Consider the following 25034-nt stretch of genomic DNA (forward strand, 5'->3'; position numbering starts at 1 on the left):
TTCTCTTCCAGCAGTGACCAGGGGCGCGGCGTGGTGCGCAGGCGCAGTGTCCTCCGGCCTCGACCCCGGGCGCGGCGAGGTGCGCAGGCGCGGCTGGGCGCGGGGGCTGGTGGGACTGCACAGCGGAGACTAGAAATGTCAGGGGTCCGGGTTGTGTCTGGGCTGCTGCGCGCCAGACGCCTGGCGCTGTCGGGGGCGGTGAGTGTGCATCGCGGGCCGGGCTGAGGCCCGCTGGGCTGGGGTGGGAGTGGGGGTGGGGGTGGCGGGGGAAGGGGGCGAGGTCTAGGCGGATGGTCCCCACTCTCCGGGGCGGAGTAGACGCCAGGACCCAGCTCCCTGGTCTCTGATCTGGACGGGCTGGGAGCCGCCTGCGAGCCGGAGCGGGAGGACCCACGGGGCCGCCGACAGAGTCAGGCTCCGTCTGGGGGGGCCACTGGACTTTCTTCGAAGCCGGGCGGGCCGCGTCCAGGTGAAGGTCACGATCCCGCAAGCCTCTTCGGGATCCCCAGGGTGCGGATGCCCCTTGGGCCAAGGTCGCCTGGCCTCCGCAGCGGGCATGTGAATGCGAAGGGGAAGCTTGCCTGCCCAAGGTCATGTCGGCGGGTAGCGGCCTGGGGATGCCCCGGGCCTCGGAATTCCAGAACGTTCGTGGAGCCGGGACCTTGGCCGCTGGCGCCGGCACGGCTGGGCGCTCTGCGTACAGCCTACGGGACCGTCCCGTCTGATCCCCTCAGCTTCTGGGTGGGGAGATGGGGCCCCGAGGCCCCGGGTGGCCGGTGGCAGGGCGGGGTTCGAGTCCGTGGGCTCAGTCCCGGCTCCGTCCTTGCCGCCCAAGGCGGGGTGAGGTGGAACGAGTGTCTAACAGCCTCACCTCGGCTTGCCTTACAACTGTTTGCAAAACGGGGCCCCCTTTCGAGAACTCGTAGGTTGTGTGTCCACACCGGGGCCTGGCAAGTAAGTTTAGGCCCTTCGTTTTGGGTTTTGTATCGTGGTGTTTGTGCACACTTTTAAAAATCAGACGAAGAATGTCAAGACGCCGACTGCAAAACCACATTTGGGAGGGGACGTCGGGTCGTTTGTTTTCCGGCGCTATCTGTGGAGGTCGAGGTCCGTGGAGGAGGTGTCTCCGCCTGCTCGGGTCTGTTAGGATGACCGGCAGAAGTATGCTTGCCTCAGCCTTCGTGCTGGGTTTGTCAAACGTACTCTTTACATCTTCAGAATTGGTCTTTTATGGTTTCTGTAAGCACACTAAATTTGGAGGATTTAGATATTGGGTTCTTTTAAATGAACCTGTTCACCCACCTACGTAGTAATTTAATTACCGCGTAAAAGTTCCAGTTGGAACCAAGGCATTAAAATTTACGTTAAATGTGAGAGGGTTTAGTCAGGCATCCCATCCTGCCAACACCAGAAAGCATTTTAAATGCTGTGAGATTCTTACTGACCACCCCATTTTGGGCTCTAAGACACAATTAGGTAGGGAGTCCACGTGAAGGTCGAGGTTAGTGGGGTATTTTTAGTTAAACAAAGGAGCAGGCTTCTGAGTGCTTCCTACTTGTTAGGTGAAATGACAGATTGGTAACTGGTGGTGATTGGAAAAGGGCTAATGTGTCTGTCCTCAACCCGGACTGGTGCCCAAGCATTCCTTGTGCAGACTAAGCCCCCCCCCCCCCCCCCCCCCCCCCCCCCCCGCAGCCTGTGGAACTCCCTTCACCCACCACCCACCCTTTGTCAAGTTATGAAAACCAAAGTTGTTCTTTATCTAGGCTGGACTACAATTCTGGCTCCAGTTTATAGCTGAAAGTGAGAGTGAGGTTCTAAGCGCTAGAGGTCAGAGTGTGTAAATCTTTGATATTGACTTGATTGGAAGTGATCTGCGTTGAAGTCAGCTTTTAGCTGCCAGCGCTTTACCTTCATTTTCTCCTTGAATCTTCATCGGTGTCCTGTGTTTAAGTAGTTGTAAACATGGTGGCAAGATAGAGAGTAAAATTGAACAAGGTAGGCCTACAAAAGATGGTCTTGGGCTTTTTAAGTCTTTTTATCTTGATGAAGATAGGTTTTCCTATGGAAATTAATTCTTCCCTCAAGCAGTATATTTATTGGAGATTAAGATTGGTGAGAACAATAGTGTCAGTTTGACAGCACAAATAGAGAAATTTATGATGCCAACTGAGAAATGTCCACAGAAAGTAGATGATGAGAGAATTTAGATAAAGTCCACAGAGACTTTTTCTTTATCTCATTTTGTACAATTCTGTGGGGTTTCCAAGTCATTTAAAAATGCTTTTAAGTTACAAAATCATCAAAACTATTTTGCCTTTTATTTCCTTTCCAACTGTCCTAATGTACTGACAGTTTGCAACTGTTCCAAAGTAGTTTAATGGAAAGGAAAAGTAAAATTGAGGACTTAAATAACTGTTGGTTAACTGCTCACTTCAGATGAATTTGTTACTGAACTCAAGAGGAACTTAAGAGGTTTGCACTTGGGATGCTCTTAAAAACCAGACATGGAACATGGCTGTGGCAATGTAGTTTTATTTACTTGCAGCAAATATAAAGGAGATGGATTCAGATTTGTATCTAAAGCTCTGTCTCTCCAAAGTTGCTGCATTTATCCATTGGTTGAGTTCTTGTCGGCTTATCCTGTTTACTGCTGCATCTGCAAAATACTGTGCTTTATTTTAATGTTTAGCAAGAAATTATGTTTAGAACTGCCAGACCTTGAGACCCTTGTCCTATCTAAGTTAATCTCTTTTCTTTGTACGTATTATTCTGAATATGTTTTAATGGTGTATCTAGAATTACATTTTTTGCTTCTTGGTGTAATAAGAGTGTCAGTCATATAGAGTTTTGTATCATGTGTGATGTTTTTCGTGGTTCACTTGAATAATTGTGGTTTGGTATTGATACCATTACCTGGATATTCATCTTAATTTGGAGTTCGAGAGATTTTTTCCCCAAGGGTCTTTAGATAGTAGGGAAAGTGCAGGATCTGGAGCTAGCAAGACAGACCCAAGTCCAAATCTCAGGTACCCTGGATAGACTCAGTTTCTCTTGGGGTTAATGAGGATTCTGTGATATAATATGTGAAATCTTTGTGTATGCTCATCTGAGCCAGGGCCCACAGCTTGCAGCCTGTGCTCAGTAACCTTGTGAACTGTATTATTATCTTGTCAGCTATATTTTAAGCATCCCTGTTTTTAAAATCTTAAATTTTTATTTTTTTAAATATATCTATCGATTACAGAGTGAGGAAGGGAGAGGGAGAGAGAGAAAGATAGAAACATCAGTGATGAGAGAGTCATTGATCAGCTGCCTTCTGTGTGCCCCCCACTGGGGATTGAGCCTGCAACCCCGACATGTGCCCTGACTGGGAATCGAACCTCCATCTCCTGGATCATAGGCCGATGCTCATCCGCTGAGCCACACCAGCCAGGCAAAGTCTTTAAATTTTTAATGAAAATAATTATACATAGTTGTAAAAAAGGAAAAGTCAATGAGTGCAGAAGGCCTTATAAATGAAAAGGAATAAGACCCCTTTTTCCCCCCCAGACTTGTTCCCCAATGGAATCAATTCCAAATTGTTTCTGGTATTGATCCTTCATATTTACCTCCGTTTCTCTAGCTCATATGCAGTTGCATTTTTATCCATTTTAGACATGGACTTTTGCTGGTAAATAAGGGTTTAGTTTACTTAAACCATCTTACTTCCCACTTTCTCAGTCCTCCCAATATAGTTATACAATCACTTTCAGATCCTCTGTTGGCTACTTTTGTAATTGTATAGATTATACTAACAATTGAGTTTCTTGTTCATGATTCATAGGTGTAGTCTATTAGATGAGGACTCCCCTCTTTGCTAGATTGATGACATCAGTATCTCTACCCTTCTTCCCTTTTACCTCCTAATTCAGTCACCTGTACTATTAGTAAAAGGTCTATGAGTGTTCCTTTTAGTTGTACCTTAGGTAGATTTCCCATTCTTCATGTTGCCCTGTTAGAAAGTGTTTTATGATTTCTCTTAAAAAAACACAGTAGATTAGTAAGTGACATAAAATTAGTTTTATCTAGAGACAGAAATTGGGTTACAATTGGACTCTCCAGACTCTACAGTTGCTCCCCGTGCCCCCATCAGATACAAAAGTTGGTGTTACTATTTTTCCACAGGGAGACAGTGTCCTTTGTTAAAGATTTTATTACAGAAGCTGCCCCATTTAAGTGTGTGTATATCTTTATTGAACATCCAAACAAGAAATAAATACTTACAGAATCTCACTGTCCTATTTTAATTTGGTATTACAAAGTGTACTGTTCTTATTGGTACTATTACCTATACTTATATTGTACTCTATACAGTTTTCAAGAATGTTTGTATTAAAAGTCTTTCGATGACTTCTTTGTTAAAATATGATTTTGCCATTTAAAAAATTAAATTGAAGCAGACGAATATTTGTTGTTTTTAGTTCTTTTTCATTCATTTTCTGAAAGAAAAAACTGAATTGCCTCATGTCAATAAGAACAAATGTACTTAAAAATAAATTGGAGAATTTAAGAATATTTCCCTTATCAGTTCAGCTTTAAAAATCCAAGAAACTACTTTGTAATTGGAGTTATTAAAATAAACTCAAATATTTGTGCCAGTCATCATTCAGTCTTAGAGTTAGAGGGTGCTTTAAAGGTAGGAGCCACCTCTGAGTTTTCCTCACAGGTGGTCAAGTCATCCAGCCCTTTCTGGAGTCCTTTCATCTTACAGCGAAGTCCATTTAGTTTACAACAGCTCAGTGAGAGTTCATTTTGTATCTTGCCAAATTCTCTTCCCTGTAATCTCCACTTTTTGGCCTACAGAATAATTTTTTTAACCCACAGAGTAAATAACATCTTCCAAATTGCAGAATACTTGAAGGCATCTCTCATATCCCCTTTTGTCATTGTTGTATGTGCTTATTTCCTAAACCTGTTCTTTATGGTATTTCTAAGGCTTATTGTTTTATCAATAGTCTACTAAAATGCAGTCAGCAGAATGGAAAATCATATCCCCTAAGTTGCTCACCATTCTTAGTATGTGAAGAATATCGCCCCATGCTGGGCTGTGATTTCATTAATACATAATTCTTGGGTAAATGTTTATAGGATAGGACCTTTAAGCCGAGTCTTAGAGAATTGTAGAGGTTCCCTAGGGAAAGGCCAGGGACAAGTGTCCAGGCAGAGGGAATGGCACTGTGGTGTAGACAGGTGAGAAGGTGGTATGGCTGAAGCCTAGTGAAGATGTGGAGGATGGCGAAGCAGGACTGTTAGCATCTCGGCCTGGAATCCTCGTGTACAGTGAAGGGATAACATCACTGGTGCCTAAGTGTCACAACAAGCAGTAGAGCCTGCCCTAGAGCATTGATCTCCTGCTACAATGTCTCGTACCTTCCCAGTGAATCACAAAACCTCACAGATGGGTGTAGCTCCAGTGTGAAGAGGTTATGATGGATTCAGTAAAAGTGCTTCCTTATTTGCAAAACTACCACTCATACAATGTAGATGTCTTTCCCTTATCCATTTAAGTAACATAAATTAAGAAATTAATGTGAAAGTATACCTTTTTTATTTCCTATCTGAGTTGGTAAGTATCTTGTTTGGATCCCAGCTTTATCTAGAAGGGCTTTTCCTAGAGTGCCAAGTCCCCTTTGGGCTTGTCTGGATCCTTAGCCCCTGCTCTGTCCTTCAGAGTTCAGTACAGGCAGGCTTCCAGGTAAAGTTTCTGGGTAAAGCAGGGAGCACCTGAATACATAAATAGGTTGGCAACTTAGTAGAGGAAATTTTAATTACAAGTCCCCTGTTTCTTCAAGACACTTAGTGCTCTCCATCTCTCTCATCAGCGGCCGGCAGCATTGCAGACAGGATCCCGTGGTTTTCACTTCACTGTTGATGGGAATAAGAGGTCATCTGCTAAAGTTTCAGATTCAGTAAGTTCATGGCTTTTTGTTCCATTATAAATTATTTTCTTGGCTTATAGCGGTAATGATCTATACCAATTTTTAATATTTTTGAGTAATACCCAGGTTTTATTTAAAGGAAAAAATTCTCATTCCATTGCATGCCCAGATTATTGTTTAGTGTAGAGCTGGCATGAGTAGAGCTGTTCCCTTTCACTGAAGTGCCTGCCACATCTCAGAACTATGAGTTGTTGATATCCAGCCTCACGCATGGTGGAGGCTCTCTGGGCACTTGCTCTTTGTGTTTCTTCTTTCATTCCCTTTAAGCTTTCACTGTAGCTACAGTCTCAGTATTTGACATAGTTGAATGGGTGGCTGACAGGTGAAATTTTCTTTTCCAGATTTCTACGCAATACCCAGTAGTGGATCATGAATTTGACGCAGTGGTGGTTGGCGCTGGAGGGGCAGGCTTGCGAGCTGCATTTGGCCTTTCTGAGGCAGGGTTTAACACAGCCTGTGTTACAAAGCTCTTTCCCACCAGATCCCACACTGTGGCAGCCCAGGTAAGAGAAAGGGGCTCTCAGTGCTTTTGGCACCTGCAAGGCACTGTGCAATCTAGCCTCTGCCAGAACAACCTCCTGCCACAGTCCGCCTTCCCACCATGCTCTTTCACCCACTCTGCTCACTCCCTTAGGGATCTCCCTTAGGGATCACTCATTGCCTGGAGCCTTGTTGTCACCTCAGTTTCTGCTCTACTGACATTTGGGTCTTCTCTGACCACTCCACCCAGCCCCCTCCCCTCTTCTTGGTTAAACTTTCTTTATTGCACTTGCCAGTCTGAAATGAGCTTGTCTCTGGGCTTGTTTACTGTCTGCTCTGGATCTCGTGGTTCCTGCCGCATCCTCATTAGGGGTGGTGGTGATGGGCTTTGACACTGGCATGAGTGTGCAGGACAGTGAAATGGTGGCTCTGAACTGAGGGGGAGGACAAAAGTAAGGGGAGATTACCTGGTGGTTTCATAGTTTTGTTCTCTCGTCCTTGGCACACTAGGTGTGTCCGCTTGCACACAGGCAGTATTCCAAAGTCCTATTTGTCCTTTCTAATAGAGACAGCAGAGCGTGTGGTGCCTTTCCAGGGACCATAACAGCCTCCCTAATCTGGAGCAACCTGTAGTCAGTGTCCAGCAGCATTCTTCAGACACTTAGCTGTCCAGATACTTTGTTCTGAGCTGTGTTTTGTAAACTAAAGAATAAATAATACATACCTTTGGAGAATTTGTTGTCTAAAAGGAAAAATACAAACAGATAATTCTAAATAATGTTGTAAAATAAAAGTGTTCAGGTAGTGCAGTATTAATAAGATAAAAAGAATAAGGAAAGGGTAGCCTAACTTGAATGTTGGTTCTCAAAAAAAGAGGTTTAATTGGAAGGATGAGACAGGTCAGGTCCTGGGAAAGTCTGGAGAGTACTTCTAAGGAATGCCCAGAAGACCAGGCATCTATGTCTCTGATTCTTACTAAAAGCAGCAATAAGATAAATAGCATTTATGCATGCACCGCGCCAAGTAGTTTTATATTTTAAACCAGCTTTCTATATTGTGCTACTATTCTATACCATTCTATCAGGGTTGCATTTGGGTTTACAGGTTGAGGGGTTAGAGAAGGGAAGAAGGAAGTAACAGGTTCCTCACTGTCTGCCAGGAACTCATTTTTGTCCTAACACATAACTTGGGAAACTGAGGCACGGTGGCACTAAGTGGGGAAGGAATTCCAATGTGGGTGTGCTTGATTCAAAAGTTGTGATTGAAGAACAATTGGAAAAAAAATGTAAGTTATAAAATGTGCCTTTACTTATGGAAAAAAGATTACCTGAAGAAGAGGAATCTGATTTTAAGCTGTGGGGGAAAAGGGCGAGCCTTAACATTTGTCCCTGTGCTGCATTTTCTGTGCCTCTGAAGGGGCAGAGACAGTGGGGATAAGGCAGGGATGGGGTGACTGTGCCCAGCAAAAGGAAGTGGGGGTATGGGGAGTGTGACTCTGAGTTTGGAGTTTATTACTTGGCAGTAAGTACTTCTTGTTTTTAACATATACCCATAAAATATCATTAGAAACATTTTGTCATAAAATTATCCAGATTTTTTGAATACCTTTTATGTGCCAGTTTTGGTAAGAAGCATTGCACATGTAACCTCTTGCTTAGTTCTCCAGACAACTCTTCAAGGAGTTTAACTTCATGTCTCCTTCACAGATAGAGAGACTAAGGCTGAGGGATGCAGTAACTTGGCCCACATCATTAGCTTGTTAAGGGGAGGAGGTGTGATTTGGAATCTGTCATGCAGTGCTGCCTCTCTCTGCTAAGGAAGGTCCTAGAACTGGTCTGTAGTCAGATCCCTCACAGATAGTTACCTCACAAGTACTTGGGGCTCCCTCCAAATCCAGTTCCCAAGGAAGGGCCCTGGAGAGATGAGCCTGAAAGATGCTGTGGGGCTCCCATTTGTAGCTCCTAAGGTTGCTTTGTGTTTTCAGGGAGGAATCAATGCTGCTCTGGGGAACATGGAGGAGGACAACTGGAGGTGGCACTTCTATGACACCGTGAAGGGCTCTGACTGGCTGGGGGACCAGGACGCCATCCACTACATGACAGAGCAGGCCCCCGCCTCTGTGGTTGAGGTAAGGTCCTCACAGTCTGTTTCTAGTGGGATTGAGGCAGGTGTGGTCAGCTGAAAAGGATGGTGACAAGTCAGTGTAACAAGGGAAATCTTTTCTGCTATTAACCATTCAATTCATTAAAGGAAATTTTTCTCTTTTCAGAAATGTTGACGTTTTCATAGAATGTATTCATGTTGGGTTTGCAGATTTAGGCTGAAGTTGCTCACAGTAAGTTAGCCATGAGTGTCTTGATTCCTTTGAAGTACTAGGTGTTTGTTTTTGTTTCACAGCTAGAGAATTACGGCATGCCATTTAGCAGAACTGAGGATGGGAAGATCTACCAGCGGGCCTTTGGCGGACAGAGCCTCAAGTTTGGGAAAGGCGGGCAGGCCCATCGGTGCTGCTGTGTGGCTGACCGCACTGGCCACTCACTGCTGCACACGTTGTATGGAAGGGTGAGGCTGGCCTGGGTGCCTAGGGTGATGGGACATGGTCCATTCTGGCCAAGCAGATGAACCGGAGACAGGCCACCCTGGAGATGCGTCAGAGTGTCAGAATGTCAGCCTAAGGAGTGTCTTAAACAACAGAATACCTTGGTAGGCCTTGTATAGAAATTGTTGATTGGAAAGTATTTATTTTAGAAAACTAAATTGGTAATCATTACATACCAGGTTTGAATTTGTAATCCTGTCACACTGAAAGTATAAGAGCAGAGCACATATTTTAAGGCCCTTTCACCACCCTTGAGTTCATGAGCTGATTGATTTAATACTTACTGTTAAAACTGGACTAAGAATTGAGGGCTAGTAGTCACTGGATAATCAGGGCCAACTTTCGCATAGCCAGATAATCAATATTCTGAATGATATTGATTCAGAATAATCAGTATTCTGAACTCTTGTTTACAAATGGGACAGGCCATTGATTTGCAAGTGTTAGAATACCAGTGCTTTCTCTGACTAATATGTAACAGGACTTGCTCATCCCGTGGAATTGTGTGTCATCTGGGAAGCTGACAGTTTCATGAAAGACCCTTCCGTTTGCCGAGGGGACTGTCAGATCCAGGGTTTGGGCCATCGTTGTCCAGTATTGAACCTTCTGCTGCCATAGGAATACGCTTATCTGGGCTGTCCAATCTAGCAACTTCCAGCCACATGTGACCGTCACAAATATGGCTGGTGTGCTGAGGGACTGAATGTTTTGTTTTATTTAGACTAAGTGGTGGTATTTGGCTAGCAGCTGCCTTATAGTATAGCCCAGCCTAAGCCCAGACCCTATGGTCTGTGGGTCCCTAACTCTGGTGTCAAGCTATGTGCGGTACCAGAGAGCCTGGAATGCCTATTAGGATGTGGAGAAATAAGGGATGTGTTAGCACATTACCAGTCTCTCCTGGAGTCAGTTTCCTCCTGGCATGCATTGACATATGTGCAACTTTTTATGTTTTGTTTATACAGCCTGGAGTAGAGCCCCTTTTGTGCTGTTTCACGATAGTATCAGCACTGTGTTGGTGTGAGTTGGCGTCTGTGACTTGTTTCCAGCCTGGTACTCTCCTAGGGTTTACCTGATGCATTTATTCATTTGTTATACATCAAGGTTTTTAACCTGTTCATATGAACAGCATTGCCTTAAATGTTGGTTTAACACCCTAAATGTGGGCTTTTTTTTTTTTTTTTTAGTCTTTGCGATATGATACCAGCTATTTTGTAGAGTATTTTGCTTTGGATCTCCTCATGGAAAATGGGGAGTGTCGTGGTGTTATCGCACTGTGCATAGAAGACGGGACCATCCATCGCATAAGAGCAAAGAACACTGTTATAGCTACTGGGTAGGAATCTAATTTTAATTGTATTTCATTTCTCTACGGGGAGGTTGAGTTTCAGGCTTTCTTTATCCTAATAGAAGTAGAGGCATTTTGGACATGTGGTTCAGACATAGGTCATCACTTAGCCTGTGAGGATAATCACTTTTGCCAGCCTCAATTTCTCTTCTCTCACAGGGCAATAACAACACCTGCCTGTGAAGTGGGCGAGAAAGTGTCCTATCATCAGTTCACAGGGCAGACTTGAAGAAACTGAGGCCTAGAGAATCACATGACACTTTCTGGAATAGTGTCTCTTTTGCTTTAATGGATACTGTTTTATACTGATTTCTCAGGTAGATAAGTGCTGTTTGTTCATATGATGTAAATTCCATTTTATACCATCAGTCTGTTATTTTAAACCTTTAAAAAGGTGAATCTATAAACATTTAAAAATTTTATTATAAAAGTGAGATATCCTTATCATATGAGAAATCGCTCAAACAGCACAAAAGTACCAAAGTACAAATGAGAGTACTTTCTCTTTCCCAGGCTCCCCTCCCAGTTGCCCAGGGTAGTGTATGCAGAGGGCACCTGTGGTGGTCTACATGGGCTGCTGTCCACTCAGTGCCATTAGAAAGGAGATTCTGATCTGGTGCTGTGTGTAGTTACCACTCTCACTGTGCTGGCTTGTCTTTTCCAGAGGCTATGGGCGTACCTACTTCAGCTGCACGTCTGCCCACACCAGCACCGGAGATGGCACTGCAATGATCACCAGGGCAGGCCTTCCCTGCCAGGACTTGGAGTTTGTTCAGTTCCACCCCACAGGTAGGATGGGACTACCTTCATGGAACTGAAGCTATTTGTGTCTTTTAAGCACTTAGTACCTGTGGAATGCTCTTCTGCAGTTCCTATACAGACTTACCACTTTCTTATCTCCAAGGTCCTAACTTGTCATTTCCTCAGGAGACTTTCCCTGCTTCCCTGCAAGGTAGTGGAGGCCCTTTTTTAACTACACCTTGCTCAGGTGTACTTATCCCCTTTGTAAAGCAGTGATTGTTCATTGTCCCTTTTCCCACTGGGTTGTCAGCTCCAGGAGGCAGCGACAGGTCTGTCTCATTTACTGCTGTGCTCTCAGTGCCTGGCACCTACCTGGTAGGACCTCAGTCAGTATTTACTAAGTCAGTATCCTGAAAGTGAGGTGGAATACATGTGACCAGAAAAGTGGCATAGGCAGATTTCAGTTTGTAGGGAGAACATTGGGCTGCCACAGTAACAGTGACGTCAGTATAAAGCTCTGACCTGCAGGGCTCCGTGAGGTGCTAATGAGGGAGGGTGCCTGTCATGGTGGAGATGCACTCATCTTCGGTCGTCAGACAGTACAAGTGTGGGATTCGAAAGGAGGGCGGTCTAGGCTGGGGTTGCAGATTTGAGAGAGTTGCAGGGATGTTATCCATAAATGAATCTGAGAATCTGTCTCTTAGGAGATGAATCTCATCCTGACCTTTCTTTGTGGGTTGCTTTTCTGACCTGTCAATAGATGAGACTTCACACATGGTGGCAGTGGCCCCCATGCTAAGAGCTAGACCTGTGTTTTCTCTTTGCTCTGTCCGTATGTTCTTTCTGATCCCTGCCAGGGATGAAGAATAAAAAATGTAATAGGTAGTTTTATAATTACTAATTTTAACCAGACTTCTTAATTCCTTCTATGATTTATTTAGAGCTCTGTTCTCATGCTTCCTTAAAGCAAAACCAGAGATATTTAACATATACTTAGTTGTGTTGAAGGGTTAAAATGCAGTTAAAGTCAGATTACTTGGCAAGGCTGTAGCATTGTCCACTGCAGCTGTCCTTCCTCCTCACTGCAGTTTTATCAGTACCTTTTATTATCAAAACTTTCTATTTACTATTTCTTAACTTTTCTTCTGTCTTGTTGACTTTAATGTCCTTTGCATACCCTTTGCCCTCCCCTCCCCAATGTCTTTTAGAAAATACTTGCATAGGCGTAGCATTTTCAGGTTATAAATATTTAATTAATTGGGTTCTTTGCAGGCATATATGGTGCTGGTTGTCTCATCACAGAAGGGTGCCGCGGAGAGGGAGGCATTCTCATTAACAGTCAAGGCGAGAGGTTCATGGAGCGATATGCCCCGGTAGCAAAGGACCTAGCCTCCAGAGACGTCGTGTCCCGATCCATGACTCTGGAAATCCGTGAAGGAAGGTCTGTGTGATCTCCAAAGGTGCCTGAGTGCATATGCATGCTCACAGAGCCTCCTTTCTCTTTGGTGACTGTTGTTTACGTCTGCATTTTAAACATGGGCTGGTATGGCTTCTGTGTGAGTTGCAGTACCCACTCCCACTTCTGAATTGGCAGATGGGCTTTTGCCTCTGCTACTTCTGACTGTTGCCTGTTAGTGTATGTCTATATAGAGAGTTACATTTTAAGAAGTTTAGCCAGTTTTGTGGTTTGTTTGTTTTTAAATCTTCACCTGAGGATGATTTTTTTTAGAGGGAGAGAGAAACATTGATTGGTTGTCTGCCATACATGCCCCAACGGGGGAATCGAACCTGAAACCTTTTTGGTGTATGGGACAATACTCCAACCAGCTGAGCCACCTGACCAGGGCTAGAAGTGTAGCTAGTTCAGGGTAAATCTTTCTGAAATCTGTGGAACATTTTTTGTATGTGAGTGTGATAGTGACAGTGTCGGCGAAGTGGAACATGCCCAACCTGCAAGTAGTGTGGAAGCCTTTGGTGGTGTGTTGCATGTTTTTTTGTGTGTTTTTTTAATGTATTTGTTTGTTTATTTCAGAGAGAGGAAGGGGGAGGGAGAGAGAAATAGAAAAATCAATGATGAGAGAGAGTCATTGATTGGCTGCCTCCTGCATGCTCCCTACTGGGGATCGAGCCCACAACACCGGCATGTGCCCTGACTGGGAATTGAAGCGTTACCTCCTTGTTCATGTGTCGATGCTCAATCACTGAGCCACGCCAGCCGGGCTTGTATTGTGTTTTAACTCATGTTTTAGGACCTTCAAGGTATGTGGGCTATTTGCATCTTTAGGCCCTTCAGTGCCTGACACTTTATTGTGGTGATATGTCAAATATTTGCTGGTATGGCTGTTGGAGGTTTTACATTTTTATATAAAAAAATGAGAAGTCAAATGATTCTTTGGGGTATTTGGCATAAAAGGACTTTCTAATGCATTTACCAAAGAAAGCATAGCAAACTGTGAGCCCAGTGAGGCCATGATGGCTGTCTGTGTTACTAGAGTCTACCCTGGCACATAGTAGTTGCTTAGAAAAGGAGAGATGGGTAGGTTTTATTCAGTATCAAAAAGTGAGGAGTCTCATGTGCTTCAATGATTTTGTAACCTCATGTTTTCTATAATCACCGTTCTTTGCCTTATGTTATCCTGCCCTTTTTTACCAGAGGCTGTGGCCCTGAGAAAGATCACGTCTACCTGCAGTTGCACCACCTGCCCCCGGAGCAGCTGGCCATGCGCCTGCCTGGCATTTCAGAGACGGCCATGATCTTTGCGGGTGTGGACGTCACCAAGGAGCCGATCCCTGTTCTTCCCACTGTGCATTATAACATGGGTGGCATTCCCACTAACTACAAGGGACAGGTGACTACACAGCAGAAAAGAGAATGGGGACAGTGGGCCCACCTCACAGTTGTCCCTTTAGATCTTAGAGGAAAAGGCAGATGTTTTCCTCAAAAAAGTACCTTTTGTTTGATAGGTTGCACTTACTTTAAATTGCTATAGCTGGAGGGCAGAGGAAGTCCTTAGTTATATTCCAGTTTTTGCATTCACTCCTTAATAACAATCAATCCTTAATAATTTATTAATCCCTTCTTAGTAAATAGTTATAGACATCATTTGCAGATTTTTCCTGTACATTCTCATGTTATTTCTCCAGGTATCAGGAGGTAGTGATCTTGTCAATTGTGTGTTCTAGACAATTAATATATTTGGGTGGTTCGCAGTTCACAAAGAGCTTTTCAATCAGTTACTTTTAGTCCCTCCTGAGGTGAGCTGGGTAGGAATTGTATTCTTACTTCACAGACGAGTAATAAGTTGGAAGAATCTGAATGACAATTCAAGTCTTCTACCTCATAGTTTAATGCTCCTGAGCTCTGCCGTGCTCCCTCCATCTCAAGTCAGAAGCGGAGGGGGGAAATAAAGAGGGTCAAGTCTGGTTGGGTGAGGTTTCTGATGAGAATTAGCCATGGGATTGACATCACAGGTGCTGCCATTTGGATTCCTTTGACCTTGGCATAGGGTAACCAAGTATCCAGAGGTAGAGGGAGGAGACTGGGCGCATAGGTCCAGAGGGTTCCCTGCAGACAAGAGAAGATCATGTCCTTGCTCTGACTTATGTCATGGCTGCCCCTTGTAGGGAAGGGTCTGTGCAGACTGCTCTTACGTTTCTGTTCCTCTTTCCCAAAGGTACTGAGGCATGTGAATGGCCGGGACCAGGTCGTGCCTGGCCTGTACGCCTGTGGGGAGGCTGCCTGTGCCTCCGTGCATGGTGCCAACCGTCTTGGGGCAAACTCACTCTTGGACTTGGTTGTCTTTGGCCGGGCATGTGCCCTGAGTATCGCAGAGTCCTGCAGACCTGGTATGTTTTCTTCAAGTAGCTAGCCAGGGTCCTTCAGGGGGCAAAGGTTACAAAGTCAAGGTCTGTAATTGGAGATTTGTTTAGTGATCATGTAGTGGTGGTCTGGTTTTCTCCCTATAGGTGAGGAAACAAATTCAGAGGTTTACATGGTGGCAGACTTAATATTGGACACAGCGTGAGTGGGGTCTTTTTAAATTTAATTCAATTCAATTCAATTATTTTATTTTAACTTAATTTTTTATTTTTAAATTTTATTTAATTTTATATTTAATTTTATTATTTATTTTATTATTTATTTTATTATTTTATTTTATTTTATTAAGTTCTCACCTGAGGATTTTTTTTTCATTGCTTTTCAGAGAGAGTAGAAAGGGGAGAAGGAGTGAGAGAGAGAGAAATATCGACATGAGAGAGAGAGAGACATCAATCGATTGGTTGCCTCTAGCAACCGATACATTTAAAAATGTCATCCCAAAAACTTAAAAACCCTCAAAATGTTTATCTGTTTACAAAGTCGAGAACAGCAAACCTTGAGGGGTAGGTATGTGGGTACAAGGGTCAGGGTCAGCAGGAGACATAAACACAGCTGGCCAGGCCTGTGGAGGGAAATAGGGTTGGCAGATTCGCCAAGAACCACTGTTCTGAAGGATGCCATTTTTCCTCTTAATAGAGTAATGGTGCAAGGCTTGTTTGCATAAATCTAAGTTTTAAACTTAAAAGATGGTTTCTCTTTTGTTATTCACAAATTACTTATTGGACACCTACTCTGCCAGACATTTTGTCTTTAGGTTTACTCTTTGAACCCAAGTCAACAGATGGTTCCTCGAGTATAGGGTGGTTCAGGTAGAATTACAGGTGTGTTTTTTTGAAGTGCCTGAAAAGTTATAATACACACTTGGTGTGATTAAATTCATTTGGTTTTTCTCAATGTTTTTCAGAAGTTAAATTATAGCCTTTTTTTTTTATAGGTGATAAAGTTCCACCTATTAAAGCAAATGCTGGGGAAGAATCCGTCATGAATCTTGACAAATTGAGATTTGCTGATGGAAGCATAAGAACATCGGAACTACGACTCAACATGCAGAAGGTAAGAACCTGTACACACACTGCAGTGAGCAGACCAGCTACATCAGATAGCCCTGCACTGGGGTTTGAGGTAAACAGCAGAAGGACAGATTTCTTCCTGTGTCAAGTAGGAGTACAAAAGAAATCAAATAAGATAAAAGTGCATGTCTTTCCACATAGAAGGCTGGGGGTAGCAGCCAAGGGCAGCAAGAGCAACTCCGCAGCATCAGTGACTCAGCCTTCTCTCATATGCTCCAGGATGCTTGTATGTGGGCTTCCTTCCTCACACCATCTCTAGCCATCCTGTATATGTCACAGCCTGAAAGAGGAGGGAAAGTGAAAAGTCTGAGCTCAGTTCCCAGCTGGAAGCTTACTTTTAGCAGGCTTCTTTGAAGCCCAGCACGTTTCATTGCTGAGAAAGTAGTCTCATTATCACACCTAGCTTCCAGCAACTCTGGGAAGTATCTTTATATTGGGCCATTGATGCATTTAAATAAAATCAGGAAGAGAGGAGCATGGATCATGGGTGGAAACTGTAATCTGTGCATTGGTTACTGTCAGAGTATTTATGTTCTAGGTCAGCATGTCTGGTGGAACATTCTGTGAGGGTGGAAATGTTCTGTATCTTTGACCTTATGTGACTGTGGAGCATGTGAAATGTAGCTAGTCTAAGGAACTGAATTTTAACTTTATTTCAGTTTTAATGTAAATAGATACATGCGGTTAGTGGCTACTATATTGGATAACACAGGTTTAGATCAATAAAAATAATATGTAAAACAGCTAGAAATCACTCAGATTCTTAGTACAGGGCTTCTTGGTGCATGAATGAGATCTCTGTCCACTTAAAAGTATTTGCAAGAATTTCTGTGTGGAGACATTTTCTGAAAAGAATCCCCTTGCTTTAGTCATATTCTGAAAGGAGTCCAGTGGCACATCCACACAGATAGCACCAAAAGAAAAAAAGTTTCATATGGCCATGTCTTCAGGTGAGACTGGACTTCAGGGAGGCTTCCTGGACTGGTAAGGAAAATAGCATGAGTGAAGGAACAGAAGTATGTTTATGGAAAACCAGTTGAGTGATGTTCTGCAGGACTTTTGTAGGGTGCTGATTTCAAGGGTAGGGGTTCAGCTAGGACAGATGTGACCATTGTGTTATTTGGGTAATAGAAATGGCAAATCCATGAGAGACTTTGAAGCACTGGAGGCCTCCCACCAAAAAAGGCATGTACTGGTATCTACCATGTGCCAGGCAGTGTTCTAGATGTTAGAGTCAGCATTGAACAAAACACAAAAATTGCTGCCCTGGTGGAATTTACATTTGAGTGATGGAGAGGGAGTAATTTTTTTGCTGATTCCAGCATATACAGTAAGAAACAAAAGAAATTAGGTAAGTATTGAAAAGAAATAGATAAGTCTGGCCGGTGTGTCCCAATGGTTGAGCACAGACCCATGAACCTGGAGATCATGGTTCAGTTCCCAGTCAGGGCACATGCCAGGGTTGTGGGCTCAATCCCCAGTAGGAGGCGTTGTAGGACACAGTCAGTTTATAATTCTCATCATTGATGTTTCTTTCTATCTCTCCCTTCCTCTCTCTGAAATCAATAAAAACATTTAAAAATAAAAATAAAAAAGAAATAGATAAAATTATCATTACTTACAGATATGATTACCTAAGAATTCCAAGAGAATAAACTGAAAAGCTAATAAAAACAATGCAAGAATGAAGTAAGGTGTCTGGATAAAAGATTCATATACAAAAATTAGTAACTTTCCAAGATGCCAGCAAAAATCTATTCAAAAGTTAGTATCTCATTTGCACTACAGCCAAAAATGTTTAAAATGCCTTGAATAAACCTAACATTTTTACCGAATGTAAAAAGGGTATGAAAAACTAGGATTATTGAGAATATGAATGTATTAACTAATATTTACTAGATTCTAAGAATTTTTTTCCATTTGCTCTTCCTGAAAAACCATGACATTGATGGTGTGCATTATAATCTTACAGTGATACGTCATTCTAAGGAAGTAGGTGAGATGCCTATTAAATAGAATTAAATTATAAAGCTACATTAGTTTGTTATTGGTAGAGCGAGAGACATCTAGGTCAGTAGGACAAAATCAATTCCAGAAATAGGCCTCTCAGTACATGCTGGGATTTAGCATATGATAAAGGGGTTTTTCAAGAATGATGAAAAGTCATTTAGTAAATGATGGGAAACAGGTAGATTCTGCTTCTCATGTCTAACTTTCAAGTTTATTTCATATCCCATTTCTTAGGACTATAAGCAGTAAAACTCTAAAGTACTTAATATATGAGGATCTTCTACTGAATAACCAGCAGAGTGAGCAGTGAGGGTTTCCAGGCCTCCTCACGACCTCCCAGCTCAGCACCCACTGCTCACCACCTCATTATCTCAGCACTTCTTAGTTTGTGTCACCAACAGGGTGTCTGCTGGCTCTTGTAAAACTTAACATCAAGCCTTGTGAGTAGGGCGAGGAGGTGTCCTGTAGCCCTCATGTAGCTGTTGTCTCCTCAGTTATTCGAGCATGGAGAGCTTACACCCTTTCCACCACCATTTATTAAAAGCTTTAATCAAAACTTTATTTTAACATCCATTAATGATAAAAATGCTCAATAAAGTGGGTATAGAAAGAACATACCTCAACATAGTAAAGGCCATAAACGACAAGCCCATTGTTTATATTATACTCAACGGTGAAAGGCTGAAAACTTTTCCTCTAAGACCATGAACAAGACAAGGATGCCTACTCTCACCAGTTTTATTCAGCATAGTATTGGCAGTCCTAGCCAGAGCATTAAGTCAAGAAAAAGAACTAAAATGCATCTAAGTTAGAAAAGATTAAGTAAAGCTGTCACTATTTGCAGACGACATGAGAACCGTATGTAGAGAACCCTACAGAGTCCACCAAAAAACTGCTAGAACCAAGAAATGAATTCACTCAAGTTGTAGGATACAAAATCAACACACAAAATCTGTTGCATTTCTATATACTGATAACGAGCTTTCAGAAAGAGAAATTAAGAAAACAATCCAATTTACATCAAAAAGAACAAACTACATAGGAGTAAATGTAACCAAGATTTGAAAAACCTGTAAACTGAAAACTATATTTATGAAAGGAATTGAAGAAGGCAAATAGATTCTGTGCTCATGGATAGTAAGAATTAATATTGTTAAGATGCCCATACTACCCGAAGTAACCTACAGATTCAGTGCAATCCCTATCAAAATTCCAATGGCATTTTTTACTTAAAACAAATAACCCTAAAATTTGTGTGGAACCACAAAAGATCCCAAATAGCCACAGTAATAGTGAGAAGGAAGAACAAAGCTGGAGGCATCACACTCTGATTTCAAACTGTATTACAAAGCTGTAGTAATCAAAGCAGTATGTATGGTATTGGAATAAAAACAGATGTATAGATCAGTGGAACAGAATAGAGAAATCAGAAATCCGTGTATATATGGTTAATGAATTTATTGCTAAAGAGCCAAGAATATACAATTGGGAAAGGACAGTCTCTTCAATAAATGGTGTTGGGAAAATTGGACAGCCACAAGCAGAAGAATGAAACTGGATCACTGTCTTACACTGTACCCAAAAATTAACTCAAAATGAATTAAAGACTTAAAACCATAAAGCTCCTAGAAGAAAACAGGAGTGAGCTCCTTGACATCAATCTTGGTGATGATTTTTGCAGAAGCAAACGCAGCTAGAGGGTAAATAAACAAGTAGGACTACATCAAACTAAGAAGATTCTGCACAGGAAAGGAAACCATCAACAAAATGAAAAGGCAACCTATGGGATGGAAGAAAATATTTGCAAATCATGTATCTAATAAGGGACTAATACATGAAATATATAAAGAACTCATAGAACTTAATAGCAAAAAAATAAAAATCTGATTTAAAAGTGGGCAGAGGATCTTAATAAACATTTTTGCAAAGAAGACATACAAATGGCCAACAGGTACATGAAAAGATACTCAACATTATTCATCAGGGAAATGCATATCAAAACTACAATATGATATCACCTCACCTGTCAGAAGGGCTGTCATCAAAAAGATTAGAAATAAGTGTTGGTGAGGATGTGGAGAAAGGGAACCCATGTACACTGTTGGTGGGAATGTAAATTGGTGTAGCCACTATAAAAAAAGCATGGAGGTTCCTCAAAAAATCAAAATGGAACTACTATTGATTCAGCAATTCCACTTCTAGGTATTTATCCAAAGAAAAACATTAATTCAAAAAGATACATGCTTCCTTGTGTCCATTGCGAAAGCATTTACAGTTGCCAAATCATGGAAACATTGACAGATGAATGTTTAAAGATGTGGCACATATGTACAGTGGAATGTTATTCAGCCATAAAAAAGAAGGAAGTCTTGCCATGTGGAACAAAATAGGTGAACCTGGAGGGTGTTATGCTAAGTGAAGTAAGTCAGAGAAAGACAATTACCATATACTCTCATATGTGGAACCTTAAAACACACATAACCAAGCTCTTAGGTACAGAGAACAGATTGGTGGTTGCCAGAGGTGAGGAGTTACAAAATGAGTGAAAGGGGCCAAAAAATACAAATTTCCAGTTTAAAATAAGTCCTGGGGGTGTAATGTACAGCATGGTGACTATAGTTAATATTGTAATGCATGTTTGAAAGTTGCTAAGAGTATCTCACAAAGCTTCATTTTAAAATTCAATGTAATAAAAGTCTGAATTTCCTAGTTTTTCTATTTAATTTACGTAAATATTTTAGAGAAAATGAAATGCACAAGAGGAAAATCTGAACATTTAGGAGTTTTTGACATGGCTTCCTATGGATAAAAGTTTCCCAATGGTATTTTGTTTTATAGTCAATGCAAAATCATGCTGCAGTGTTCCGTGTGGGCAGCGTCTTACAGGAGGGCTGTGAGAAAATCAGCCAGCTCTACGGAGACCTAAAGCATCTGAAGACGTTTGACAGAGGTGAGCAGTTCCCTGGCCCCTGCACATAGTTGGGGTGCAGGATATCCCATTTAGCAATGACAGCCCCACCCTGTTTGTTTCTCACGGGTACCTTGTGTGTCCCCAGGAATGGTCTGGAACACAGACCTGGTGGAGACCTTGGAGCTGCAGAACCTGATGCTCTGTGCCCTTCAGACCATTTATGGAGCAGAGGCCCGGAAGGAGTCACGTGGTGCTCATGCCCGGGAAGATTATAAGGTGCGCTTTCATGACACACTCGGGTTCACCATGTTTCTTCCCCATGGGCATTCCTAATTGACCTTGCAATTTCTCTACATTTTACTCCCATTTTGAGTAAAATGAGAGAAGTAAATTGAAAAACATGCTTTTCTTTGCTCCTATTAACTTTTATACCTGTGTTCTCATGGTATTCCTACCACAGGACTTTTTTCTGGCTTTGAATCAGTATCTCCTGCTGCCAACAGTGGCATCTCTAAGCAGAATGCACTTTTCCTCACTAGGGCAAAGGTTAGCTTGCAGCTCAAGTACTGTTGCCAGAAAACGCTACTTTAGTGATTTAAAATGATGAGTAAATCATCGTTTTTGTGCCTGTGATTATGAGTCCTTGTCTTGGGGTCGCAATATTTTTAAAGGAGCTGCTTTTTATACAGAGCACACTTGTCATATTCTGCCAGAAAAGAACACTCAGTTTATGAGAAAAAAACAATTCGTGGACAGAGGACCTTGGGGCAAATGCCAGTTAAGGGTGAACGACATCAGCAATCTGAGCCACCTCCCCCCAGACAGGCACACAGACTCTTGTCTAGGACAATGTTTGGGTTGCTGACAGCCTTACCTGTCCACCAAACAGGGTGAGTTGGGGATTGGCTAAGGAAGAGGATCTTGATTTACTGTGAAATTTTATTGATTTTCCACTGATTGGGGCTGGATTAGATTTGCTGTTTACTTGGTGTGAAGGAAGAGATTGGTAAGCACATTCATCATGTGTACAGAAGGACTGAAAGCTTCTCCAGGTTGTGGGTTGGCAGTTCTTGTGGCTGCAATGAAGACTTCATTTCATTCAGTCAGATAGCACTTAGAACCTGTTCACCCCAGGAGAGTGTGCCTTGTCTCTTACTTTAGAAGAGAATGTTCTGAGCTCTCTTGCCCCTAGGTAAAAGGTCTTGCTTCTGCCCACCCCCACACTTGCCTCACTCTGCAGAAATAACAAGTGTTTGAATCTCTTGTGTTTTATTTGAAGAGGCTCTTGTGTGGCTTATCTATTACCATGTACAAGTTACTCCTTAAAAGCATTCAGCTTCTCTTTACAAGATTTTGAAATTTTTAATATGATTTGCTAAGATTAAAACATTTAAATTAAAAGACTGAAGGTGAACTCTCCCAGAGTATAGAGCAAAAAGACAGAGAAAGTATTTGATAGACTTTAAGTGTATAAAAGCACATTAACTCTGGAACCCTCCCTGCCAGTGCAAACCCACTGCCCAGCTGTGTGGTCTGACCTCAGGGGTCCTGACCACCTCAGGATTTGGGCTGTGGTGGAAATGGGATGAGTAAAGGCATAGGGTTCTGGGATTGGCTGGTACAGAGTGAGGAGCTTACCAATAACTAGAGGCTGACAGCTGGCAAATGGCTGGCACGCCTTGTTTCTCCATTCTTCTGCGTCTGGTACTTAGTTGTACCATGTTACATGCTATGTGTTCTTTTTGACGAGATGTACCCAAGTGGTTTTCATTGTAGAGTGGCAGAAATGGTTTGAAAAATGGCCTAGGGAGGTCCCAGCTCTCTGAACAAGGTCTGCATGGGACCTCCTTGTTGAGTGGGATGTAGGGGTTCCTACATCATGTATCTGTTAGCCATATTTTTGTGGTTATATTGCTCTGTTAGAGTAATGAGAAAGTTGGAATGTAATTGTATTTGATGTTTTCTGAAATATACTTACTTCCTTGGCCTCAGGAGCGGGTTGATGAATATGATTATTCCAAACCCATCCAAGGGCAGCAGAAGAAGCCATTTGAGCAGCACTGGAGGAAGCACACCCTTTCCTATGTTGATGTCAAGACTGGGAAGGTAGGTGGGGAATGTGGTTTGCTTATATGTGCACTGACACATGGCATTTAATGAACTGGGAGATACACTGTGGATTTAAATCGACTGCCATAGATTTGAGACACCACTGAAAAAGACACTGTCAGGCATCTGCCTGGAAACAGAATTCAGCATGGGTGAGTGGTTCAGAAGGGCTGGCCTTCCACAGCATTGGAGCTGGGCAGGGAGTGAGCACATGAAGACATGGTGGCCAGGTCTGAAATGGTGAGTGGGCTGAGATAGGAAAATACCCCTCTTCCCTTCCCCTCCCATTGGCTAGACCACCTGGAAGCAGCCTCATGGAAGTCCAGGGGGTTCAGGGAGCAAGCAAAGGGGTTGGGGTGGGCAGGTCCTAGGAATAGTCAGCTGAGATTGCAGTAGGGGCTTCTGGTCTTACCCATTGGGCATTTTTGCCAGGCGTTAAGATAGAAATTAGGATACAAAGTGTTTACCCCTAAGCTTTTCGTAGCTTGTAAGGATAGTCTTGATCCTTTATCTGAGTTTACAGAAATTAAGTTGTGCTCTCTGGTCATCTCTTAATATAGAGTGCCTACGCCTGGCTGGTGGCTTAGTTGGTTGGAGTGTTGTCCCGTACTCCAAAAGGTTGCGGGTTTGATCCTCAATCAGGGTGCATACGGAGGGAATTAATTGATCAGTGTTTCTCTCCTTCCTGTTTCTCTCTTCCTCTGTAAAAGCAATAAACATTTCCTTGGGTGAGGATTAAATATTTACATATATAGAGAGTGCCCACTATGACCACTTAATCCGGGCAGTTAGTCATTTTCAAATTTTTCATGAACGCTATTTTCTGACTGTATGGGAAGAAGTCAGGCTTCCCCCTCTCAGTGCAACCCTATTTTTAGTAATGTTGGAGTTTTTTTAATGTTTTTATTGATTTTAGAGAGAAGAAGGGAGAGAGAGAGAGGAGGAGGGAGAGAGAGAGAAACATCTGTTTGTTGCCTGCCATATGCACACTGCCCGGAGACCGAACCCACCACCTGGGCATGTTCCCTGACTGGGAATCCGACCGGTGACCTTCTCCATGTATGTGATGGTGCTCACTCAATCAACTGAGCCACACCAGCCAGGGCTGTTTGGGTTTTTGGGTGATTATAAAAGAAATACATGCTCATGTTAGAAAGTATAGAAAGTACAAAAAGAATAAAGAAAATTAACATTTATAAGCTCCCCAATTAGAAATATTCTTTATTGCCCTTTTGAAATATTTCCTTCATTTTATGTATGTGTAGTCTTTTCCTTATGTGTGTATATATTCACTTACAAGTAGAATAAAATGGAAGTAAATACACAGTGCAATGATACTTAAAGTATGACAGCATATACAGAGTTCTACCTACTTTTTGAGCATTTTTGTAAAGCATTAAGAATTTTGTAGTCATTTGATCTGCTATGTTCTAAGACACAAACTTACCGTAATTACATGGCTAGTCTCCTGCTGTACATTTAGATCATTTTCAAGTTTGTTGTTAAAAAATACTCCACTGAATACCTTTGTTTTTAAGTGCCTGCATATTTGTGTACAAATCTACTTTTATAGTTAATTTTTCAAAAGATCATTATGATAGTGCTGTTTGTACATTTTTGTGCCCCAACTTACCATTGACTCCTCTGTTTAAGGTTTCGCTGGAATACAGACCTGTAATCGACAAAACTTTAAATGAGTCTGACTGCGCCACAGTTCCCCCAGCCATTCGCTCCTACTGATGAGACCGGAGTTGACCTGCTTTTGTAATAATGTATAATAGCTCACAGACATGTTCAAAGTGTGACTGTATTTTTAAAATTCTGTTCTCTAGTGAATGAGAAATGCCATCTGAGTAGAGACCAGTGGTCAGCAGCTTGCCAGTGATTGAAGCCACAGTGTTAAGCTTA

The 25034-nt window shown here is 42.4% G+C and overlaps 1 protein-coding gene across 1 annotated transcript; it reads left to right on the forward strand.

The window, feature by feature from the left end:
• Positions 1-18: 18 nt before the first annotated feature.
• SDHA (succinate dehydrogenase complex flavoprotein subunit A) lies at positions 19-25034 on the forward strand. Its single transcript, XM_081133196.1, has 15 exons — positions 19-198; positions 5865-5951; positions 6323-6484; positions 8446-8589; positions 8859-9023; positions 10245-10393; positions 11070-11194; positions 12419-12587; positions 13800-13995; positions 14821-14992; positions 15961-16079; positions 20945-21056; positions 21163-21293; positions 23010-23123; positions 24780-25034. Exons 1-15 carry the CDS (start codon positions 136-138, stop codon positions 24864-24866), a joined length of 1995 nt encoding a protein of 664 aa, XP_080989322.1. The 5' UTR covers positions 19-135; the 3' UTR covers positions 24867-25034.

This window comes from Miniopterus schreibersii (genome assembly GCF_964146895.1).
Source record: "Miniopterus schreibersii genome assembly, chromosome: 3".
Lineage (NCBI taxonomy): Eukaryota > Metazoa > Chordata > Mammalia > Chiroptera > Miniopteridae > Miniopterus > Miniopterus schreibersii.

Coding starts and splice junctions, on each gene's coding strand:
- SDHA (XM_081133196.1), top strand. CDS start 136: ATGTCAGGGGTCCGGGTTGTGTCTGGGCTGCTGCGCGCCAGACGCCTG. Junction 16,080..20,944: donor TACGACTCAACATGCAGAAG/GTAAGAACCTGT, acceptor TTTGTTTTATAG/TCAATGCAAAATCATGCTGC. Junction 23,124..24,779: donor TTGATGTCAAGACTGGGAAG/GTAGGTGGGGAA, acceptor CCTCTGTTTAAG/GTTTCGCTGGAATACAGACC.